At 44.7% G+C, this 21,175-nt stretch overlaps 1 protein-coding gene across 2 annotated transcripts in view; it reads right to left on the bottom strand.

The window, feature by feature from the left end:
* Positions 1-4,666, bottom strand: part of ADTRP (androgen dependent TFPI regulating protein) — a 30,446-nt gene extending 25,780 nt beyond the window's left edge. For both annotated transcript variants that reach the window (XM_058817061.1, XM_058817070.1), the window contains exon 1: positions 4,380-4,666. In XM_058817061.1, the coding sequence (XP_058673044.1) occupies positions 4,380-4,532 (153 nt within the window). In that variant the 5' untranslated portion in view covers positions 4,533-4,666. The remainder of the gene's footprint in view (positions 1-4,379) is intronic.
* Positions 4,667-21,175: the final 16,509 nt, after the last annotated feature.

Below are 21,175 nucleotides of genomic sequence, written 5' to 3'. Positions count from 1 at the left end.
TGTAAATAGAAAGGATTCCCTAAAGTGTTCCCACACGAACAGAAGGAAGACTGGAAGCATTCAGAAAGCTAATGATTAACCCAAAGAGGAGAATATGGATATGATTATCCCTGCTGGAGAGAGGCTGCTTTCTCCTCTAGACCCTGCAGAGTTCCATGGCGCTGGGTGCTGTAGAAACATTTAATTTGGCCAGATCAATTTTCCAAACTGAGACTCACAGTGACAAAGACAAAGCTCAATTTTTATCTGGTGCAGTGATCAAAAGGGTGTTTCTGTTTAACTAACCTGACATGATTTACTTTTGTGTATAAGATCTTGCCATATGTGTATATTGAAATCGCCAACTAGTACAAATAAATTGGGCTCCAAGCTCTGCCCTTTAGGGAGGGATAAATCCAATATTCTGAGCAAGTTATTAGACATAAAAGTCAACATTTAGTGTAGACCCACATCCATTCACATGATAGTGTCTTGGAAAAGATCTTTACTAAATACTCGGCCTATTCTGAAATAAATACAAAGCAGTTTTCAGGACATTGAACAGTATTTTCATTATGAAAGACAAAAGTATAAGGAATAAACTGGGGCAGGAACACAAGTAATAGTTTTTAAAGGTGCAGTGTGCTCATTATGCAGTGATTTACTAATGGATTGTAAGCAGTGAGCAGAATTTTATGAGCTCAGATATTTCAGGCAATGAATGATTCTGCTTGCACTGTTTTGTGTCACAGATGAATGAAATTAATACAAAATTGGTTTTATCTGTAATTTCTGCTTCTTCAATAATGGGTCAATGAACCTCTTTGATACAAAGCCCACTTATCCTTTTTTCCCTCTTACAAAAATATTTCCTTACTGAATCTTGATTGCTATGATCATTAAGAAGATGGATCTGAAGCAATGTCACAGATGTAGCTCTCTTGGGAGAGACTAGCAAGGAATTGAATGAGGTGCTAAAAGAGGGTCATATCTAGAAGGAATTCTTCCAGCATCTCTCCAGCAAAACTGGGAGACAAGCAGCATTTCCATCCTCAGAAAATATTAGTTTTCCCAGTATTTATAATTCCGATTACAGTGAGGCGGCCAGAGCAGCTTTCCACAGAAAGAAATTTTTAAATGCTATTCCAAAGAAATAAGAGAAATTTTGGAGGGAAAATTTCCAAGTGATTCAGACAGGCAGTGCCAGAAGGCAGGCAATCCCAGTCTGGCAGGACACAGGCAGAAGAGCTGGACAAAGGCTGTCTCTGTGTTCCTGGCTCTGGGGAAGCCTCCAAGGCACTCTCCAGGCCTGCCCAGCACAGCAGATCCATGGAACCAGAACAGCCCAGTGTGAAGCTTTGGCCAGCTCTTCTTCCCCAAAACCATAACTCCCAACATCCCCTGTTTTCCAGGGCTCTGTCCAGACTGACCAAAATTCAGTGTCTTGGATGTGCACCCAATGGACAAGTGTGGTTGACAGGCACCTCTTGTTCCTCGATGTTCCTCAGCAACAACAGGGAGTGGCTTAATGCCAGGCCATGGGATGAGTCCTTTAAGTCAAGAGGAGCCCCACAGAGAGCACCACAGCATGTGGGACATGTTGTCTTCTCACCCTTTTCCTCTCTTATACAGCAGCTCAAGAACCTTTTGCCACCTTTTTGCTGCTGCTTCACCAAAAAATGCTATCCAGTTCAGCAGGAGAAGGGGGTGACACCACTTCTTTCCCTAGTGCCTCTTCATTTTTTGGCAATCCTTTCTTGAAATAAATAAATCTCTGAAGAAGAAGGACTACCATCCATGAAGGAGTAATTTTGCACACCCTTTCCCATTGCCACATTTTCTGCAGGAGATAGGCAATATCTTCAGCCCAAACCATTTCCCTTCTGGCTGTCAGCTCCATTTCAGCATTGGGATCAGATCAATGAGTAGTTAAAATTTGGGAGTCAAAGGACTGGGGAAGTGGAGCAAGAGCCCTCTCTTATGGAGATCTAATACAACCTGAGCTGTTCAGCACATCTGTAAATGAGCTGGCAAAGGAGCAAATACTAAGGTGTACACTTATGTGAATCTGATGTGGGCTTTTTTCCTGTCAAAGTGACCTGACTGTAAAATTGCCAAAGAATCTCAGGATACTGAGTGCCTGAGTGATAAAATAGTAGGCAAAAATCAGTGTTGATAAGTGCAATGTAAAGCATTTCAGAAAAAATTAAAAAGCAGCTTCAATTATATATTTTTCAACAATGGATTCTATATTAGCTGTCACCATCCAATAAAGAAATATTAGTCTCAGTGTGGATTGCTCTCTCAACTTGCTGCCTACCAGTGATCAAAAAAGACAAACAGAGAGTTAAGAGCAGCCAAGAAGAATTAAACTACAAACAAGGAAACACCTGTAGGCCACTGTATCAACCCATATATGCTCATAACTTGACTGCTGGGGCCTGCCCCACCTACTTCCTCCTGAAATTTGAAAAACTGCTGCAAAGGGTGACATGGATGCTTTAATGAGAAGCAATGCTTTGTGAAGAGAAATGAAAACAGTTTGGACTTCCAGCCTGCAGAAAACAGTAACTGAGAGGATAATCTAATGCCATTCTAATCTGTGGCAAAGAAAATGTGAACGGAGATGGATGATTAAATTACAACACAGAAATAATGAGGCATCCAGCTCAGCTGTCAAGGAAGCAGGTTTACACCAACAAAATGAACTGCTCTTTCACACAAGACACACTTGCCTCATGGCACAGAGGATAGGGAAAGCACCATCAGTATGAACAGGCATGTTTTTCCTTTAGATAGATGAAAGGAAGGCTTTGAATAGATATTAGCCACCTTAGCCTGGATTTATTTTTTGGCTGGCTATGCTAGTGGGACAGTAAAGCCATGGAAACTTCAGTTCATGCTTGTACATGCCCTTGCCTTGTGCAGCCTTTCCCTGATCATCCACTGCTGGTCACTAAGGGAAGCTGGATGACAATTTCAGTGAGTATTTCTTCATCCCATAATACTGGGAGATTGGTTACTTGCTTTGTCCTTTTGATCTCATGTTTTAGAGCTGGGTGGTAAATCTCATTATAATGGTGCCAGGGGATGGGGGTGAAGATGCTGTTTTGCCTGAAAGAATGGGTGGTATTTTAGTGGGGTCAGCTATTCCCCCAAAATGGCAATACTGATAAACAGGCACCATTGCAATTAGCAGTGATGCCACCCAACTGCAGTGATATATGTGTCGTCATCCTCCCATAGCTGGCTTGGCCACTGAGGAGAGGGCTGGGGCTACCAGAATCCCTGGGTTATTGTGGTCACTTCACTTGCCATTCACTGCCTCTTGCTTGCAAATGTTTCACAGAGTCACAGAATGGTTGAGGATAGAGGAAAACCAAATTCTCTGCCTCCCTGAAGGTCTCCAAAAGCCCCTCTTGGAGCTGGGGAACCTTTAGCCTTCCACTGAATTCCAACATAGGATGTCTCCTTCTGAAGGGTAATAGTAGAGACAAACATGCCCCATATCAGACCTCTCATTGGAATTTAACTCTGATGGTCACACAGAATGGATGAAAAGCTATGTAGGTCCCTGAGGTCATCCTTCAAATTAGCAAGTGTGCCTGAAATTTTTCCCTCATAGGAAACCTCTCCACAAGCCTGGTCTTTCCACCCCACCAGCACTACTTCCCTCAGTTGTTGATGAACACCCTGGACTCCAAACAAGCCTTCTCCCCTGGGTATCTCATGTACTTTCACTTTGAATTTCTATCCTGTGAAATATTAGAAGAACCAGAACACATTACAGTCTCTCTTTTTCTGTGTGCTTTTAGGAAATGTGCAGCCAGTTGAAAGCACTGCTGACACTCATGTAATATCACAAGCAGCTCTCTCCACAGGCTGGAATTTCTTTCCCTTGTGTTCTCAACTGATTGTCAAATGAAGCAGGTACTCTGAATGGCCAAATTAGCAAGGTGCTCTGCTTTGTTTCACTTTTCCTGTAATTTAGAGGACATAAAAGCCTATTTAAAAAATTGAAGTAAAACTCCAAGCAGTGTTGAAATGTTTTGAATCAAAGGTTAGAAAACAGGCACCAAGCTTGTATGTGTCCTGGCAGGACATACTCCCACTTTTCTGTCCTCCTCCCCACTGACAATGCCTCTTTTACAAGGAGGCAGCTAGCTTTGAAGTACTTTCTGAAAACCAAGCATCTCACCAGTCAATATTCTTTCTGCATGAAACCTGTGAATACATTTCACAGCACAAGCACAGATCCCTCCTTGGTTTCCTTTGGGGTAAAAACCACCAAAGGAAGCAGTTTAACAGCAGCAAATACACCAGCTGCATATGTCTTGAGGCGCAGATGGCAGACAAACAAACAGACATATTGGTATCACTGTACAACAGGATTTGCTTACCAGATTGAGGACTGTCAAATATTTCCACTGCCCACCATAAAGGAACACTTCAGATGGCCGCTCCTCTGTTTTCACGTGTGCGATGGAGTAGGCAACGAAAAAGTACCAGACAAAAGCAAGGCAGTGGTACGTGGCGAGAGTAGAGATTTCCATGCTTCAGCCAAGAGCAACTGACAGCTGCTCTGAAAGCAGCTTTTCTCTTAAGGTGCTCAGTGCATGGGATAAGGCAAGGCAGGAGGGTTAACTTCAGAGCAGTCTTGGGACACGATGCCACTCTGCTCTGGTCAAAAGGAAAAACCACAAGGCTATGAACTTTGCTTCTGTTTGTTTCCCTTTTTACTTTACAAGATAGGCTGGGGGTGGGGGGGATGAGAAGAATAGGCTTATTCCCTGGATTTAAATGCCTTGCTCAAGATTACCAAAGATTAGTTGCAGAGTTACATAAGTTTTGGGTTGGGTTATTCTTTTGCAAAAGTGTGGGGGGAGTTTTGCTGCTGATTTTGTGTAACAGGCTGTCATGTGTCAGGTAGAGAGTGAAAACAAGTGGCATTTTCCTCACTTGCAGCTGTGTGTACAGCCATGTCTCCAACTCAGCTTGGGAAGCCTCTGTTTTTGACTGTTTTTGCCTCTTGCCAAAGAAAGAAGTGGGAAATGTAATGGTCTGTGAAAGAAAAGCCTACTTGATTTGTTGATAAGCTATGGAGGTGGCAAGGAAGCTGACAGGATTCATAGGCAAAGGTCCTTGGGGCTGAAAATTTCTCTGGCTGTTAATTTTTTTTTTGGTGGGAAAAGACTCTGCCACCTTTATGCTGCTCCCAGCAGCTGGAATTCATCCCAGCTGTGCATGGCAGGTTAGACAAACCCTGAGTCACTCTGAAGCTCTGGCAGGGATAGAGACAACAGAGCAAAGGCCTTGGGTGACAAACAGGAAGTGTTGAGCAGCCTGTCTTCCTCTCTCTTCTTTATGTGCTGCTATTCACCTTCAGACAGCCCCTCCTCCCTAGCACAACATCACCACATCACCAGGGCTGAGAAGATGAGAAGAACCAATACAAAATGACCCCAAAATGAAGCAAACAAAAAAGTTCCCATGAGAATGGTTGCTTTTTCCTCTCCTCCTGCCTCACCTGCCTATTTAGCACTGCAAAATACACACAATATTTCCTAGAGTCTTTATAACTGCTGTGCTCTCAGCAGTAATTGCTACCTGAGTGTTTCACAGGCGCCTTGATGGGGAGCAGGTATCACACCCCAGCCCACAGCTGGACCTTCCTCATGCAGGATGGGGAGGCAGCATGCTCTTCCTGCCCCTGCAGACATTACCCCATGAGCAGGGCTCAGCTTTGGCCAAGCAGACTGCATTAAGAGATCTCTTTTTCCTCCCCTTTTAACTGGCTTGCACACGGCATTGAGCAATCTGCTGTGTTTTGGTTTGGTTTGTTTTTATCTGGCTTTTTCCCCCCCCTCCTACTAGATGCAAAGCTCCATGTGGGATAATTTCCTATGAACTCAGACAGCAATGTGCCTGCGTGTTAGGAAACAGACCTCGCACACTAAGGCGCTTCAGTATTCTCCTGTGTTTCATTGACTTCTCCCCTAATTCAGATTGCCCACATCCAGATCCCCCAGGCATTCCAGCCACCACAATCCCAGTGAATTATTGCTGCCTCACTTATGAAAAATAAAGACGTAGAGCCTTCTGTGGTTGTTTGAGGTTGAAAGAGAAAACTCCCTGCCAGAAAAAAAAAAAAGGAAAACAGGATGGGATTGTGTGTTTCTTGTACTCTGACCATCACCAGTCTTTTCATAGAATCGCAGAATCCTAGAATTATTTGGGTAGGAAGGGACCTTATAGATCATCTAGTTCCAGCTCCCCTGTCACAGGAAGAGACAACTTCCACCAGAGCAGGTTGCTCAAAGCCCCTCCAACCTGGCCTTGAACACTTGAAGAGATGGAGCATCCACAACTTCTCTGGGCAGCCTGTTCCAGTACCTCACCACCAGTGAAGAATTTCTTCCTAATATCTTTACAGAATTTTTGGGTAGGGGTAGTGTCGTTATGAGCTACTCTTCTGTGTCTAGACCCATCCATTTGACAAAAGGCAGGAAGAGAATAGGACACTGGCACAGAAGGGCCCTTTTTATTAATAGCATACCAAAGTCACCAGGCAGTCAGCTCTTTTAACAAGTAATCTTCACACCAGTCTTTCTGAGCTTGAGTGCAACTTAAGAAATGGGAAGGCTGAGCATTCTGCTCAGTAGGTCCCTGAATGCATGCAAATGAATGTAAATGTATGCAAAATGGCAAGGTGCGTTTTTTCTTTTCTGGAGGATTTTGGCCAGTATGACTGGGAAAGTGTCACATGCGGTGACAGTTTTCTGATGTGGACATCTGTCCCTCAGACTGAGACCATCTGCTTTGTTTTCCCATATACAAAAAAGGAAGATACATTCCCTTCAGCCTAGCTAAGGGATAGAATTTGGATGCAGAAACAGTGCAAAGAAAGCATGAGCACCAAATAGGATCTGAAACCCAACACTTCACACTTCATGGAGTCTTTCTTATTTCCCGGCCAGTGTGGTGTGGCAAGCAAATGCACAGGAAAGGTCATGTCTTATGTCATCTCTCCATGGGTCTGAACATCAACTGAAGGTTCAGTGGAAGAGGGGATTCGGTCCAAATCTTTTTGCAGTGACTGGAAAAAGGAAGAAGGCACACACTGGGGTGCAGCAGATGTGCTGCTGCAGATCTAGTGGGACTGTTTAGGGAAACACCGTTTTCCATCTGCTTGGTACCACACCCCAGCTTGCATCTGCTTCTCCCGTGGAGCTGAGCCACATTCACAAACACTGACAATGCTTCCAACGCACTTCAGGGGCTCATCTGATTTGTGCAGCAATAGCTGACTTTGTGCTGAAGCAAACTGGGAGCTCCCACTTAGTTCATTAACATGGTTCAGCTGAAGGATAGAACAAGTAACTGGAGGCATAAATCCAGTTTATGTCCACAAAATGTCCTCTGCTCATTCCCAATTCTATGAGAGTGACTTAGGCCAGCTTGCTTGGCTGCACTGAAATGGGTTTGACTCACTCATGTTATTAGTATGGTTCAGGTACAGAGATGACAGCAAACAGTGTGAAGTGGCAATGTAATTCTGTGTCTTCACTGATGGGCATGGTATTTCTAGGCCATCGAGCAGCCCCCAGTTAAGCCCATCATTACCATAATATTGTTTAATTACCACCTCAACCTGCACTAATGAAGCAGCTGATAGAAACAAATATTCTTGCTTCCTCACTTCTGAGAATTTGTTTAGAGACCAGATAGGTGCCTTTCAAATCTTCTTCAGTATTTTTGCACTGGCAAGGCTTCCTCTCTGCCACGGCAGCATCCAGTGATGGCAAAACAAGCAAGAGCAAGGCAGGAAATTACTGGTAGGTGACAGCAGTTGGGATCAGATGACAGGAACAGATTCAAAGCAATGCAAAAGCCTAGGAAAGGTTTGAGGACTTTAAAAACCCCATCTTTGTGCTTAGTTCTCCTTTCTAGGCACCATTTAAGAATAAGAGACGGTACAGCAGGGGGTCTTGCTTCTGCCAGAGTGATTTTATAAGGTGAAAAGAACACAAGGAGTTGGGCAAGTACATATTTCTTCTAGTTTTTTGATGCATGATTCTGTCCTTGACGCAGTTCTGCTATTTCACACGTCGATTTCCTAGTTTGGTTGTTTTTAATGTACTGCTGTTGTCAGCTGGTTTGCATTAGGGTCAGCATCCCTTGCAAGGGGGGCCCAGGGCTGTTCTTGTGCAGCATCCTCTGTGCAGAATGTGAATGTGTCTGGGGGCTCTGCTTCCCTCCTTCTGGTTCAGCTGCAGGTAGGGCAGGGCTCTGTGTGGAAGATTTTTTTTTTCTGACAAACTCTGTCTGAAAAAGCTTTTTAGCATGTAGTGTGAGGCTGCCTGAGCTCAATGTCCCCAGGGACATCTACAGTAACAATTCATCCTATGACAGCCCCAATGTATGAAATGAAACATAATTGACAAAATTGCCAGCTTGGCATAGTCCGCTCCAGGCATCATCAAATCCTGAGGCAAAGTGATATGGTTGGTGTAATTCACAAGACTTAATTCTCTCTGGTTTTATTTGTCTTGGGCTTTGGTAGCTTCTGGGAGTTCTGGTTGAGTTAACTTTTCTTCACAGCGGTGCAAGTAACAAGTGTAAAAATATTTTAGCTTCTAATAAAAGCTGAGGGCTTTGCCCAGCAATGCAGCAGTGATAGCAACAAGTAATGAAGATTGATTAAAAATATCCTGAAATATTTCAGTACAAATCTGAGAATAAGCACCCCTGCAACATCTACCTAATGTTTGTAGCAAGCAGGAAGCTTTTATGGCTCTTAGACAGCTTATGCATCCTCCTGCATGTGCCTCTCCTCTCTCTCTTGTGTAAGATGAATATTTTTAATATGTACTTTTAAGGAGAAGGCAAGAAATGGCCTACCTCATCTCAATATCTTTGTTCTGAATTGAATTAAAAGTTTGTTCTAAAAAGCCAAAATTCAGAGTGATTTCTCAGTCCCAAAGGGATGACTTGTGTACAAGCAGAAATTGGATTCAGTAGTTGGAAGTATTTGCTTAGATTTCAGTGTCTCCTTCTCATTGAGTTGGCTTTTAAACTGCGCATTTATTCAGACTGCTAAATGAAATGTCACTTTGATCCAAGCCCAAAACTTCCTGTGTAACAATGATTTGACATTTCTGATTCTTTTAAATGAATGAGAATTATGACATCAATCAAAACAAAATCTTTTCAGCTAACAACTTGGATTCTAAAAGTAGATATGTTGAAATTAAGGAACATTTTATCAGAAAAATGCTTGCCTATCTCATTATCTCCTACTCATAGGGGAAATTAGTAATTGTTTACCTTACCACCAAACCCCAAGAGTGCGTTCTCTCTTGGCAAGGTTAATATTGTTTAGAAATAAAAGGCACATTTTTCACTTATTTTCCACAGCTTCCAAGAACTTACATACTCTTTTTAAAGGGATATGTAAGCTGCTTCCTAATTTTACCTTTTCCCTTTTCTGTCAGAGAGGCAAAATTAATATATGTCTATTCAGAAATATTGTGCACAAGCAACCTGAAGTTCAGAGTGAAAAAACCACACCACAGTGTACTAGGGAAAAAACGCCAGGGTATTTATCCTGCATGCACAAAGTATAACTGATTCTCAGATTCTGTCCTTCTAGAAAATTCTGTTGGGCAAGCTAAGATATGCATTTATATTATTTTTTTTTTGCTTTGGCTTTTCTAGAGGGGGGTCAAGAACTTGTCTTGTAAATAGATGTGTGTTTGATAACATACTGCATATCATGTTACTCTTAATGTGGTCTATTTATAACCATAAGTAATTATTCCACATGCAAGGCAATAGAGATCCAGCACTGACTCTACTAAGTGCTTCTGACTTGGTGTCATTTATGTGCAACTCTATCTTAGATAATATTGGATTATCTATTAGATAATAAGATCTATACTGCGTATTAGTATAGTACCTAAATCTGTTTTCACAACCTTTGGTACTTAGATTGCAACAAATGCAGAGCAGAGCATGGAACTGCTTATCCCTGCCATGTGCATGGAGAAGGGTGATCCAGAGCAGTGAAACAGTGTTCCAGTCACATGGAAATCTTCTGCTGAAATGTAAATTAATGATTATTCCCATTAAGTCCTGATAACCTCTGAATCATGTTGGAGGAAAAGACATAATTCTGCAAGAGATGTTGAAGAGGTTCTGGTTTGCTTCCCACCACTGGTATAATCTAGATGGATGACTCAGTGGGTTACAAAACATGTGTAAATGCCAAGAATTTCCTAAACCCAGCTAGATGCTGGGACCTTGCAAGCTGGCCAGGGTGGCAAGTACAAGGATCTCCTCTCCCTTGGGACACTAATATCCTTTGTACGCCAAATCCATGTCCAGTTCCTGCTCCAGTTCCTACCAGGCACTGAAGAACAAAGTAATTTTTTCAGTCTGACAAAGACAGGATAAAACAAAGGTTGCAGTGTTTTTATGATGATAAAATACTGAAGTTTGAACCAGTGGGCTGGTCCAACTGCTGTTCGAGCAATGGGTACAGACAGTGGGTTTCCTACATAAGAGCCATGCTGTGGTTTTCACAAAAAACCTCAGCAGTGTCTTACACAGCTTGTGGCTCTGAATCCTACTTGTGTACAGAGCAGTCAGCTGTTAGTAGGCCCTTGCTGGAGCAGGGGTTACTCAGAGGGCTGTTCTGGCTCAGGCACAGCCTAAACCCCCTGCTCAGCTCTCCAGGGAGGCATTGCCATGGCAATCAGACTGTGGCTGGGCACTGCCAGCAGGCAAATGGGTTTACCAAGTCAATCCTGCTCTTCATCTCCCCCTTCTCAAACAAAAAAGCAAATCATGCAGCAGAAGCCGTGTGTGATACCAATGATATCTCAGTGTCTTGGCTGTTGTTCTTCCCCAGCAATGTATGAGTTGCAATACTCCTGCAACTGTGAAGAGCTGGCAAATTGTCCCTATTGTTCAGACCCTTTACCCCGGGAAGTTCTCTGAATTTTCTTGCCTCTTTTGTGAGGTTTGGGATGGGGAAGGGACAAGCCCTGCCCTGCTTCCCCAAGCTGAAGTGGCCTGCTGCCTCTGCTTCATTTCTTCTTCTCCTGATCACCAGGACCCTGGTAACCCCCACATAAAGATGTTTCCTAACACCAGCACCTTGCTGAGTATGTCAATCCACTCCCTCCAGCTTCCTCTTAGTAATCACATGTATCCACACTCACTGTAGCTCCTAATTTTCACAGGTCTTCCTCCCTAGGTGGCTTCTCCTACCTCCTTAAGGTGATGTGTATTGCCCAAAGAGCTGAGCCAGGCATGACCAAGTTCTGGCCCACAGCACCTGCCTGCAGTAACCTGTGCTCTAGCAGTCCTACATGTGAGGGAGGTGGCAGTACAAGCACTTTCTTTCTGCTTCTGAGCCTGCTTTGCAGGCTGTGCTTTGGGCACAGCTTGAGCTTGCCCTCTGCAGGGGAGTGAGAGGCAATGGGAGCCCTGTGCTCCTGTAGCAGCTGTGGCTTACCTTTGCATCTGCAGCCAGGGCCTCTTTACTTGCTTTAGCACGTCACAATTTCATGGACTGGATTGATTTAGTGATGGCTTCCCACAGGGCATTTTGCCATAGCTGTTCATAAGACTGGCTGTCTCCCATAACAAAATGTTATCCTTCAGGAGTTATCCTGTATAGAAATGAACTTGAGTGAGGGGGAGAGGGAGGAAAAAAAAAAAAGACAAAAAATATTCTTCATAAAATCCACTTTTTCATACACCTAAAGTTTCCTTCTCCCACTGTCAGTTCCATTACATGATGTGCATTCGCACATTTCCTTTCCTTACAGCTATTTTCAGTGCTGAGGAGAAGTGCCTCCAGTTTTTGCAACATTTCATTTGATTACTGGTCAGATAATCAGATGTATTTGTGGGGAATTTGAGACTGGAATAAGGCAATTTTGTATGTGCTGCCTCCTTTTCCCTGCCCTCTGAAATCATGCTGTGCTTCATTAACACTAAATGTGTTTGCAGGATCTGAACCTTCTCAATCATGTGCTTTAGCTGCTTAGTGAAAACATAGGCAGTTTGTACACCTTTATGTTTCTGGGATCAGCTGGTGAAAGGAGGCAGTGTTTGCTGTTCACTTTCCATCTCAAAGCCTTGGAGTTTTCATGCATTCTTGCTTCCTAAAAGTGGGGGTGGAAAAAAGTGGTTCTTTGCCAAATTCAAGATGCTGGTTATCAGCTAATTCTACTGTTTACTGTTCACACAGCAAGTGAACTGCTTGTGTTTGGCAGTGAGCTTGAGTTCATCTGCAGAGTGCAGGACAGAGCTGCCTGCTTGTTTTCTTCAGGAGCTTTCTGCTGGTGTTTTATTGTAGCACTCAGCGGTGATGTGCTGTACTGCTTTCTCCATGAGCATTCCAAGACCCTTTAAGGAAGGAGGGTGTCACCTCCCTTACTTTGAAAAAGGAAACCTGAGTTTCTAGACAAGCAGTGCAGATGTGCTGGTTCCAATACATAGTATGGAAGCTGGTAAAAAGACAAAGAACAGTTAGGAGTTGAGAGAGTTTTGTTTCTTCACAAGTTTTGCCCCATGCTAACATGGACTGATGCTAAGTGGTGCTGCTGCAGGTGTCTGAGAGCAGGAGTCAGACTTGTGGTGACTCCTTTCAGTCATCTGCTGGTGATCAAGGCAGGAAAATATAATAGTGTGAAAATAATCAGAAGTACCTCAGATCTGGATGAGGCTTTCCCTGAGTACCATCAGCACCAGTCTCATGCAAGCTGAGCTGGCATTTTCCTGGGATACCACACCTGGAGCTTTTCTGGCAGCCAAATGTATATGGGTCTGGGCAGTGCTGCCTTCCAGTGGTGCTACTCTGGCACGGAGAGCAGTGCTGGTGTCACCTAAGGAGGTGCCAGCACCAGCCCTCTCAGCACTCCGGGCTGCCAAGAGGAAATATCGGCCTCTGCGTCATTAGTGACAACTTCATGTTGTTGAACTAATCTTTGATCCCTTCCTCCTCTGCAAAACTGCTCAGTGGGTGGTAAATTAATCCCTGGAGTTTAGCCCAGCACGTATGCAGAAAGCACAGGGGGAACAGTAGGTGATGCTGTGCTGATAGTGAGAGCCTAGAGCTTGCTGGTGCCCTTGGTTTTAGCTCAGTGTTGTGCCACTGACTTGGGTGGCAGAAGCTCTCACAGCCATGTGTGTCAGCAGTCTGTGTTTCTTTCCTCATGCCTGCTGGTGCACTCACACAAAAAGTATGATTCCAGATGCCACCACTCTTCTCAATAATGCTGTAGTCATTGTGCAGTAAGAGAACCTGGTTCAGACTACCCTGCCTGGAAGGAAAGGTAATGGTGTCAGCTAAGTGGGCTCAGTGCTGGGATACTGGGCAGTATTGTATTGCTTCATGATGAAACCAGGAGCAAACCAGAGGACAATGACAGCTGAGGAATAACCAAATAGCAGACCTAGCTGGTTAAAGGAAGGGACTCGCAGTTCACACAACAGTGGGAGGAACACAGGCTGCTACATTAAAAGGATGAGCATTCCCAGTTTCACAGATTTTGCTCTTTTATCCTTTTCTTTGTCTTTCCTCTCCACAGAGATGTAAATTTCTGAACTCAAAATATAATATGTTTTAGGACACTAAAAGGGGAAAGAACTTTTGCTCTGTATGTGACTGGAAAATGGAAAAAATACACTCTTAACATGTAAAAGGTTATAAGCTTTGTAATCTGCTAGCCACCTTGGTGTGAGAGCTGAAGCAAAGTGATGCTCTTCAAGAAGAAAGGCTTTGCTGGGACCCCAGCGACTGGATCAAACTACTGTCTGCTGACAGTGTCTGGTTCAATCCCACTAGCTGTAGCTAGGATGTAGCACATGCCTGCAGCACATGCTGAAGATGCTTTGAAGTGTCTTTTTTTGCTTTTATTTTTGCTTTAAAAAAAAAAATCGAGCTGTAAAATATGCAGTTCAGGAAGGTCAAGTATCACATGTGAATATTGCTGACTGCACAGCACAAGGAAGGTCTGTGCTGAATGAAGTTGGGCCTCTGGTTCTTTGCAGATATTTAGTAACAACCTTGAGCAGAGCATCTTTGCTTTCCACAACAGTTCTTGTAATTCAGCAAATGCATATTTCCCTCAAAGACAAATCTATACACCCTGGCAATTGCTATTTTTATGTAAAGCTCTATTTCATTTATTACTGCATAAGAGTTAGCCTGTGCATATTTTCAGGGAGCTTGTCCAAGGCAGAATAGCAACTCTAAAGACAGCACCATGGGATAATGACTTCCAGACTGTCCAAATCTACATTCCTTCGAGCTTCTCCACCAGTGCAGTAATAAAAACTCTGAGCCACCTGGGCTGCATCTGTACTGTGTGGGAGGTAGAAAGTGCTGCACTCTGCAGCCCTGCTCCCCTGGCTATCCAGATGAGGCCTTCTGTTGAACTTCCCTCCTGCCACACGCCTGAGTGTCTTTCCATGGAGCCCTGAAATGCATCCTGATGGGCTGTGTGCACACAGGCAAAACAGGGCATCATCCATGGAGGTAGTGAAGGCTGGATCATGCTGGAGGTGGTTTCCATGAGCACAGTGAAAGTCAATTAGGAGAGGCCCTGCAAAGGACTGGAAGGGCTCCTTCCCAGGACAGTTTTTGGGACCCACAGTTGACAGAGGGATTTGCTGGTGCAGCTTTGCATTGCTCTGCCAGAAGCAGTTCCAGAGATGTTGAGCAGAGTGAAATTGAAGTGTAAAATATTGAGCAGATCTGAGCTGCAACAGAGGTGGCTTGCACCTTTGTGGAACAGAAGCTTGTTTCCCAACAACACAAAAGTCAGGGCATGTGAGGACTTTGCTACAGATTAGTGAAGATGTCATCTACAGGGATAATAAAAAAAAAAAAAAAAAAAAAACAAAAATAAAAAGAAAACTAAGCTGCCCCAAAGCTGATTCTTCCACAGAACTAGTTTTTGTGACTTCCAAGTGACTCCACAAAATTCATGGCTGTGCAGGACTTGCAGAAGCCACTCCAGTAGTGGTTCCAGCTTACAGGAGAGAGAAGATAACAGATTTTTCAATCTATAACAGAGGCTTTGCATTTCAGTGTTGGGACTTCGACTACATACAGTCAGCAGCGAATGGATATCTCATTTACTCTTTGATTTTCTTCCTAAATAGATAGAAGAAAATATTAAATAATGCCAGAAATACATATGGAAACATGTAGGAGAACATAGATTTAAGTGGGTTCTGAACTGACTCAGTAGTGCAGTGGTCTGGGCATCTTTAACTGATGAGTTTGAGGATTGCTGTTGCAAATCTGAAGTTAGCCATGCAATCCTGTGGGATATGCATGGACTCTTAAAACTTACCTAAAGTGTCTTTTTGCAGTGGAGAAACAGGTTGTCTGTTCGGTGTAATTGGTTTCACTGAGTGTACCTTCTCTTTCAATGAGCCTCAATGTTTAGATTTGAATTTAGGTCACTGAGAGAAGTGTGGCTGGCAAGAAAAGGTGAAGTCAAGGATTCAAAAATATAATGAGAACTACAGGAAGAAAGAAGGAGGGCAAAGACAACGCAGCCTAAAGGAATGGAAAGAGGAAAGAGCAAACAATCTCCAGGAAGCTGGATCATAACTTTTTCCAAAGTATTCTGCTTTTCAAATGTAGAAGATCACCTGTGCAAGTAGGTAGTTAGGTCAGGAGCAGGAGCTCAGAATGGCCTTGTTACCTTTGGATATTGATTCCCTAAAGGAAGATGTACTGCTAAGGCTGGGCGAAGCAGGGAGGAGCATTCTGTCTTTCTGGAGTCCCTGTGTTTATTTTAATATATAATGTCCAGGCATGTGGATGAGATGCTGAATGGCCTTCCATGGGTGTGGGATCTCAGCACCTCAGGATGGAGGTGCAGAGAGGCCGAGACCACCCTTGGGGGGCTCGGGAATCCTGGAATGTTGCCAGAAGTGTCTGGTGGCAGGATTTTGATCCTACACAGGAGATGAGACCTGTATGAGGACTGGGAGGAATTCACTGGGTGAATGGTGAAGGGATAAGTTAGTTAAAGTGTAAAACACAGGGTTTAGGATTTTGGTACAGGGGGGTCTAAAGAAGTAAGATGGAGGAATTGGGGCGTGTCCTGTCCTTCTTCTTCTTCTTCTTGGCCTCCATCTTCTGTGGTGGTGGTGGCACTTTGGGATTGGTCATTACTAAAAGTGCACCGGTTAATAAGGGTAGAAGGCATTGGGGAGAAATGATAAATATTGTACACGTAACTTAGAGTATAAAGATAAGTGACCGCCCGGGGGCTCGCAGTGTGCCCATGGCTGACTTGCTGTGCAGACCTCTGTCGGGCTGAAAGAAAATCTTTTAGATAAACAATTAATAAACACCAAGACCGAGACAAGATCAGAAGTCTCTCCTCGTCCTTTGAAGCGTCGGCTCTCCAAGGCCATCCCTGGGCCTTTCCAGGCCACCAGAACAGCAACACAGAAAACCTTACACATGGGCTGCTCCATTTCTATCAGATGCCATGATGGAAGGAAGGGTCTGTCTGCACTGGACTCCTGTATGAGACCCTGGTGATTGACAACCACTCTTCAGTCAAAACTCACATTTCACCTGCAGGTTGCGTTTTCTTTGGTTAAGCCCCTACCCAAAGCAGGGTGAATTGAAAGCTTGAGTAAATCCAGTATATTTCTAGTGTGCTGCTAAGGATCTGGAGCTGGAATTAGACATTAATTAAAATGACAAAGCATAGACATATCAGCCTTGTCCCAAATCCTGGAACCTGACCTACCCTCAAAATTAGGTGAAACTAGTGTGCTTGCCGTACACTAAAGTGTTAACTCCTTTGCCCTCATGTGTCTTTTTTTTTTTTTTTTTTGCCCCAAGGACCTCAGGAAAAGCTCTCTTGATGCTGGTCCCTGGAACCTGCTGAGATCTGTGTGTCCCCAGTGCCCCAGTGTCAAAACTAACTCATTTCCCTTGTTTCTCAACTGTTGAGAAGAAACAGCAGATAGTAATCAGTCTTTTCCTCTCTCAATAGCCCCCCCCCCCCCCCCCCAAATGTGGGAGACTCCATGTAATCCTATCTTTCCTCTGTTTCTGGTGGAACCTTCCACTGAGGACAAAACTGTTTTATTTGGGAGGTAGGGAGACAGAAAGTAGGTATCGTCTTTCACTTTTGTTTCTGTTTTGGTAAACCTTGCTTGAAAGTCACTTGAAGCTCACTGGCCCAGAGTGCTTATTTTGGAGAGAATACAATTCCTATTAAGCTACAGCTGTAATTGTATGTAATGTGTATTTTTTTAAGTGGATAAGTTATCCACAAATCCCAGATGATGATATGTCTTTCAAAGAAGATGGGGAAGGGGGCCAAGATTCCAAGAGTACTGCACAAAGGAGACAATGTCATCAGGGGGTGAACAAAATGGAAATGTCTGCTAGGGGAAAAGAACCATCTATCCAACCTTGTGTTCACAGGCCTCTTTTTGTGTTGCTTTGAACCCTTGTCCAGTACCTGTTCCAGACTTTCCCCTGAGACCTGAATGCATTTGTTTTGCTCACTGTTTGTTGTGGGTACAGTGAGGAAAGGTGAAGTGACTTGTGTGGGGTAGGGCCGGTGCCTCACCTGCAACCTCAGGCCCCCTGTCCTGAGCTTCCTGGGCCCTTCAGGAATGGTTGAATTGGGGATGCTGGAATGATGGTGTAAATTGAAATGGACAAGGAGCTGGGCTTAGACATGTTACTGGGTTGTGATGTTCAGTGCCTGCCCCACAGGGCTTGTGCAGCCAGTGAGGGCAACAACTGCTGCTGCCACACTGGGAAAGTGGTCTTTAAAACTGAGACCATTAGGTGGGCCTTCTCCTTCTGCTTTATTTCCTTTCTTTTTTTTTTTTTTAATAAAGAAATAGAAAGTTTTGAGACTTTCCTTCTGCCTGGAGACTCTCTAAGCCATCTTTGCTCAGGAGTTACCATTTTTATCCTAGAAATGTATTGTTGTTTTAATCCTGCCTTTTGTTCCTCACAGCCTCATTGCTTTTTTGGGCTCTTCTCCATCCCTCCCCACAGCCTTCTCCTTACCCCTTTTGGACAAACTGCAGCAGCGTTTGCCTCGGCTAAGAAAAACGGGGCTAGACAGGGTTGGGCAACGCTCCTGCCTTGTCACAGAAAGGCCGTGAGGAGGAAATGTGGCCGCAGCTGAGTTTGTTTTGGAGCCCGCCCACTGGTGCCGTGCCCTTTGCCCGGGCCCTGACACAGGCCCCAGCTGTGCCGGGCAGCCCAGCGGCGCTCGGGGGCCGCTCCTCCTGTGGGAAGGAAGGTCCTGGAAATCCCCAGTGCAAAAGAGCAAACGCTGCATTATTTCATTTCAACTTGGGACATGGAAGCTATGCGGGTTTTTTGGTTTGTTTTTTTTTTTTTTTTTTTTTTTGGTTTTTTTTGGTTTTTTTTTTAAATTTTCCTTCCCCCCCTTTTCTTTTTTTTTTTTTTTTAATTCAGACCAGAAGAGAATCTGCAGATCTGAGTTTTTAAAAAACCCAAACAAACCGAACACTTGCATTCCTTTCATTTTCACATGCATGTCATGATTTTGATAATCCTGCCATGCTAAAAGAGCGGGTTTGAATGTGCACAAGCTGAGGGAAGGCAGTAACCACTGGCATGGCCCAGCGGAGGCCTGGGTTTCCCAGAGCTGTGCCCTCCTCGGGGCTTCGCTTTCCCCTTGCGCTGCCGAGCCGTCCCCTCGGCGCTGAGACGGGACTGACGCAGCCGAGGCTGACAGTTCTGTGCAGCAGCTGCGAATAATTTCAAACCCATCCCGGGGTGGCAGCGGGGTGGGGGAGCGTGTGCCTTGTTTTTGTTTTGCTTTCCCCGAGCATTGCGCAGGCTGCGGTCCGCTGGCCGAGGCGCTCGGCCCGGCCGCGTGTGACTCAGGGCGCTGGTGGTGCTCCAGGGCTGCAGGAGGGCTGCCCGCAGCCCAGCGGGACCGGGGAACCACGAGCCTACGTAGGCGCTGAGCTCAGGGATGGGGATGTTCCTCCTCCCGCCACGGAGGAGCCAGGAAGATCCCTGTCTCCGCTTAGGCACGAGGCACACGTATTTACAAAGGTCCTTGGGACCTTTAAACCAACTGCCTTTGCTTTTTTTTCCCTTTGCCTTTTTTTTTTTTTTTTCTTCCCTGCCACACTTAAAAGTCCCCTAGTGCTTCACCCTCCCTCGTAACACTCCCACAGCTCCTGTGCCAGCATCTCCCTCAGAACTGCAGCTGAGCAATTACCGCTGCTGCTCCCAGGGCGCTGGCTCCCAGAGGGATGAGTGAGGGGTCCCCGGGAGATCTCCCCGCTTGCCTGCCAGTTAGGTTTACCAAGGATGTTACATCAGGGAAATCCCATGTGCCTCCTACAGGAGCAAACCAGCCAGGCGTACTATACACTCCCTGTGTGTATGTGTTTATATATATGTGTGTGCATGTACAGAAAGATATCATTTAGTGGCATAAGCCCTCATTAATGGCAATGGGATTTGTGTGGTTGACAGCCCCTAGGAGGCTATTTGATAGCTTACTCCTAATTTGCAAATCTTTGAAGCCAATCACCGTACCTGGTGATTAAGGGTTTTTTTTGCAATAATCCGGTGCAGAGAAAAACAGAGGCCTCTCAGTGGTTTGCATGAAAAGGCTGCTGAGCGGGTCCTGTGATTCACGGGCCAAAAATAATGTGTTCTGTTTAAACAACGTTCGCTCTGTGATACAAACTGACAAAAGCCAGCGAAATTTAAAGGGACCCTGTCAAATCGGGTCTAAAAATAACCCCAGCCAGCTGTGTTTTGGTGAGTGGGCGTGTGTGCTCATGTGCTGTGCTCTCTCTACTTTGCCAGTCTTGTCCTGGGCTGTGACTTTTTTTCAGAAACAAGCTAATATGACATTTGAGCTTTGCCATCTGGTCTCTCGGTGTATGAAATTACTCTGTTCTGGGAGAAAGGGTCTGGTTTGGCGTGGTAAAGAGCACCCTCATCCTTGGCCACAGCATAGCCCCATCTCTCTGAAGGAGGTGAAAAGTTGCTAGTGTGGAATTTAGTACCCCAAAAGGATGCTGCAGCAAGATTGCAGGGTATCATCCTTTAATTCAGTGGAATGGTGTCAGCACAGGGTCTCATCCATCCCCAATCTTGCAGTGTTTAGTAGGAACCCTCAAGGTGGAGTACCACTCACTCCTCTCTGGGCTTTGGAGGCATCACTGTTTTGGGGAGTGCTGTGACTCTCATTTCCCTACAAGCACATGGGAGATGGGCTCCTCGTCATGAGATAGCTTCTATTTGTAGGATAAAGCTCACTTTGAAACTGGGGTTCCCCTTCTGCCAGAAATACCTCATAGCATTAAAAGGCATAGCTCTGCCAATTTGCACCTTGTCTGACCTCACCTTGCTCCTTCCAGGAAACCAATCTAGGCTTTCTACCTCTGTAAATGTAATCATTCCCCGTGCCCTGTCCTCCTCCTGGGCATGTGAAAAGATGCATAAAAAGAAATATGCATATAAATTCTGTGTGTGATGCAGCTGCTTAGAGGAGCAGAAGCAGGCTTCAGTTGGTTTCCTCATCTAAAGAAGAAATGGGAGATGGAGGGATGGGTATTTCTCAGCACCATCTGCCCCTGTGCTGTATTTCTCCAAGTCTTGTCTTTTAAAGTCAGAAACAGCAATAAATAGCTGCTGGGGAATTCCCTCCTGCAGAAACCTCAGGAAAACGCCTTTGCCCCATATCCAGAAGCAGCTGGCCCTGTTTGCTCTTCCCTTTTCCATACACCCACCAAATTTCTTGCTATCCTTTCTGCGCTCTTGAGGTTTCTATTGCAGAAGTCCCAGCCCTGTGGTTGCTCCATCACTGGCAGTAGGATGTTGAGCATCTCCTTCCCCCTTGTATAGAGACTGCAAACCCCAAAAGATCCTTAGATCTTCCCTGCCAGGTAGAAGTTGAACATCCGCAGCATCTGGACAACTTTCCCCTTGCTGCCACACCAGGAGCTGAGTGCAGGATTGAGGTTTTCTTTAACTATCCCTTCTGATTTTTTTTTTTCCAGCTGTGACTTTATGTTAATTCAAACTAACATTCCCAAATTGCGCTATTCTTGCCCAAAATATTTACAATAATAAAAGTCAAATCTTCCTCTCAGCATACTTCAGTGTAACTGGAGCATT

The sequence above is a fragment of the Ammospiza caudacuta genome, chromosome 1 (genome assembly GCF_027887145.1).
Source record: "Ammospiza caudacuta isolate bAmmCau1 chromosome 1, bAmmCau1.pri, whole genome shotgun sequence".
NCBI lineage: Eukaryota > Metazoa > Chordata > Aves > Passeriformes > Passerellidae > Ammospiza > Ammospiza caudacuta.
This window is presented reverse-complemented; position numbering and strand designations above follow the sequence as displayed.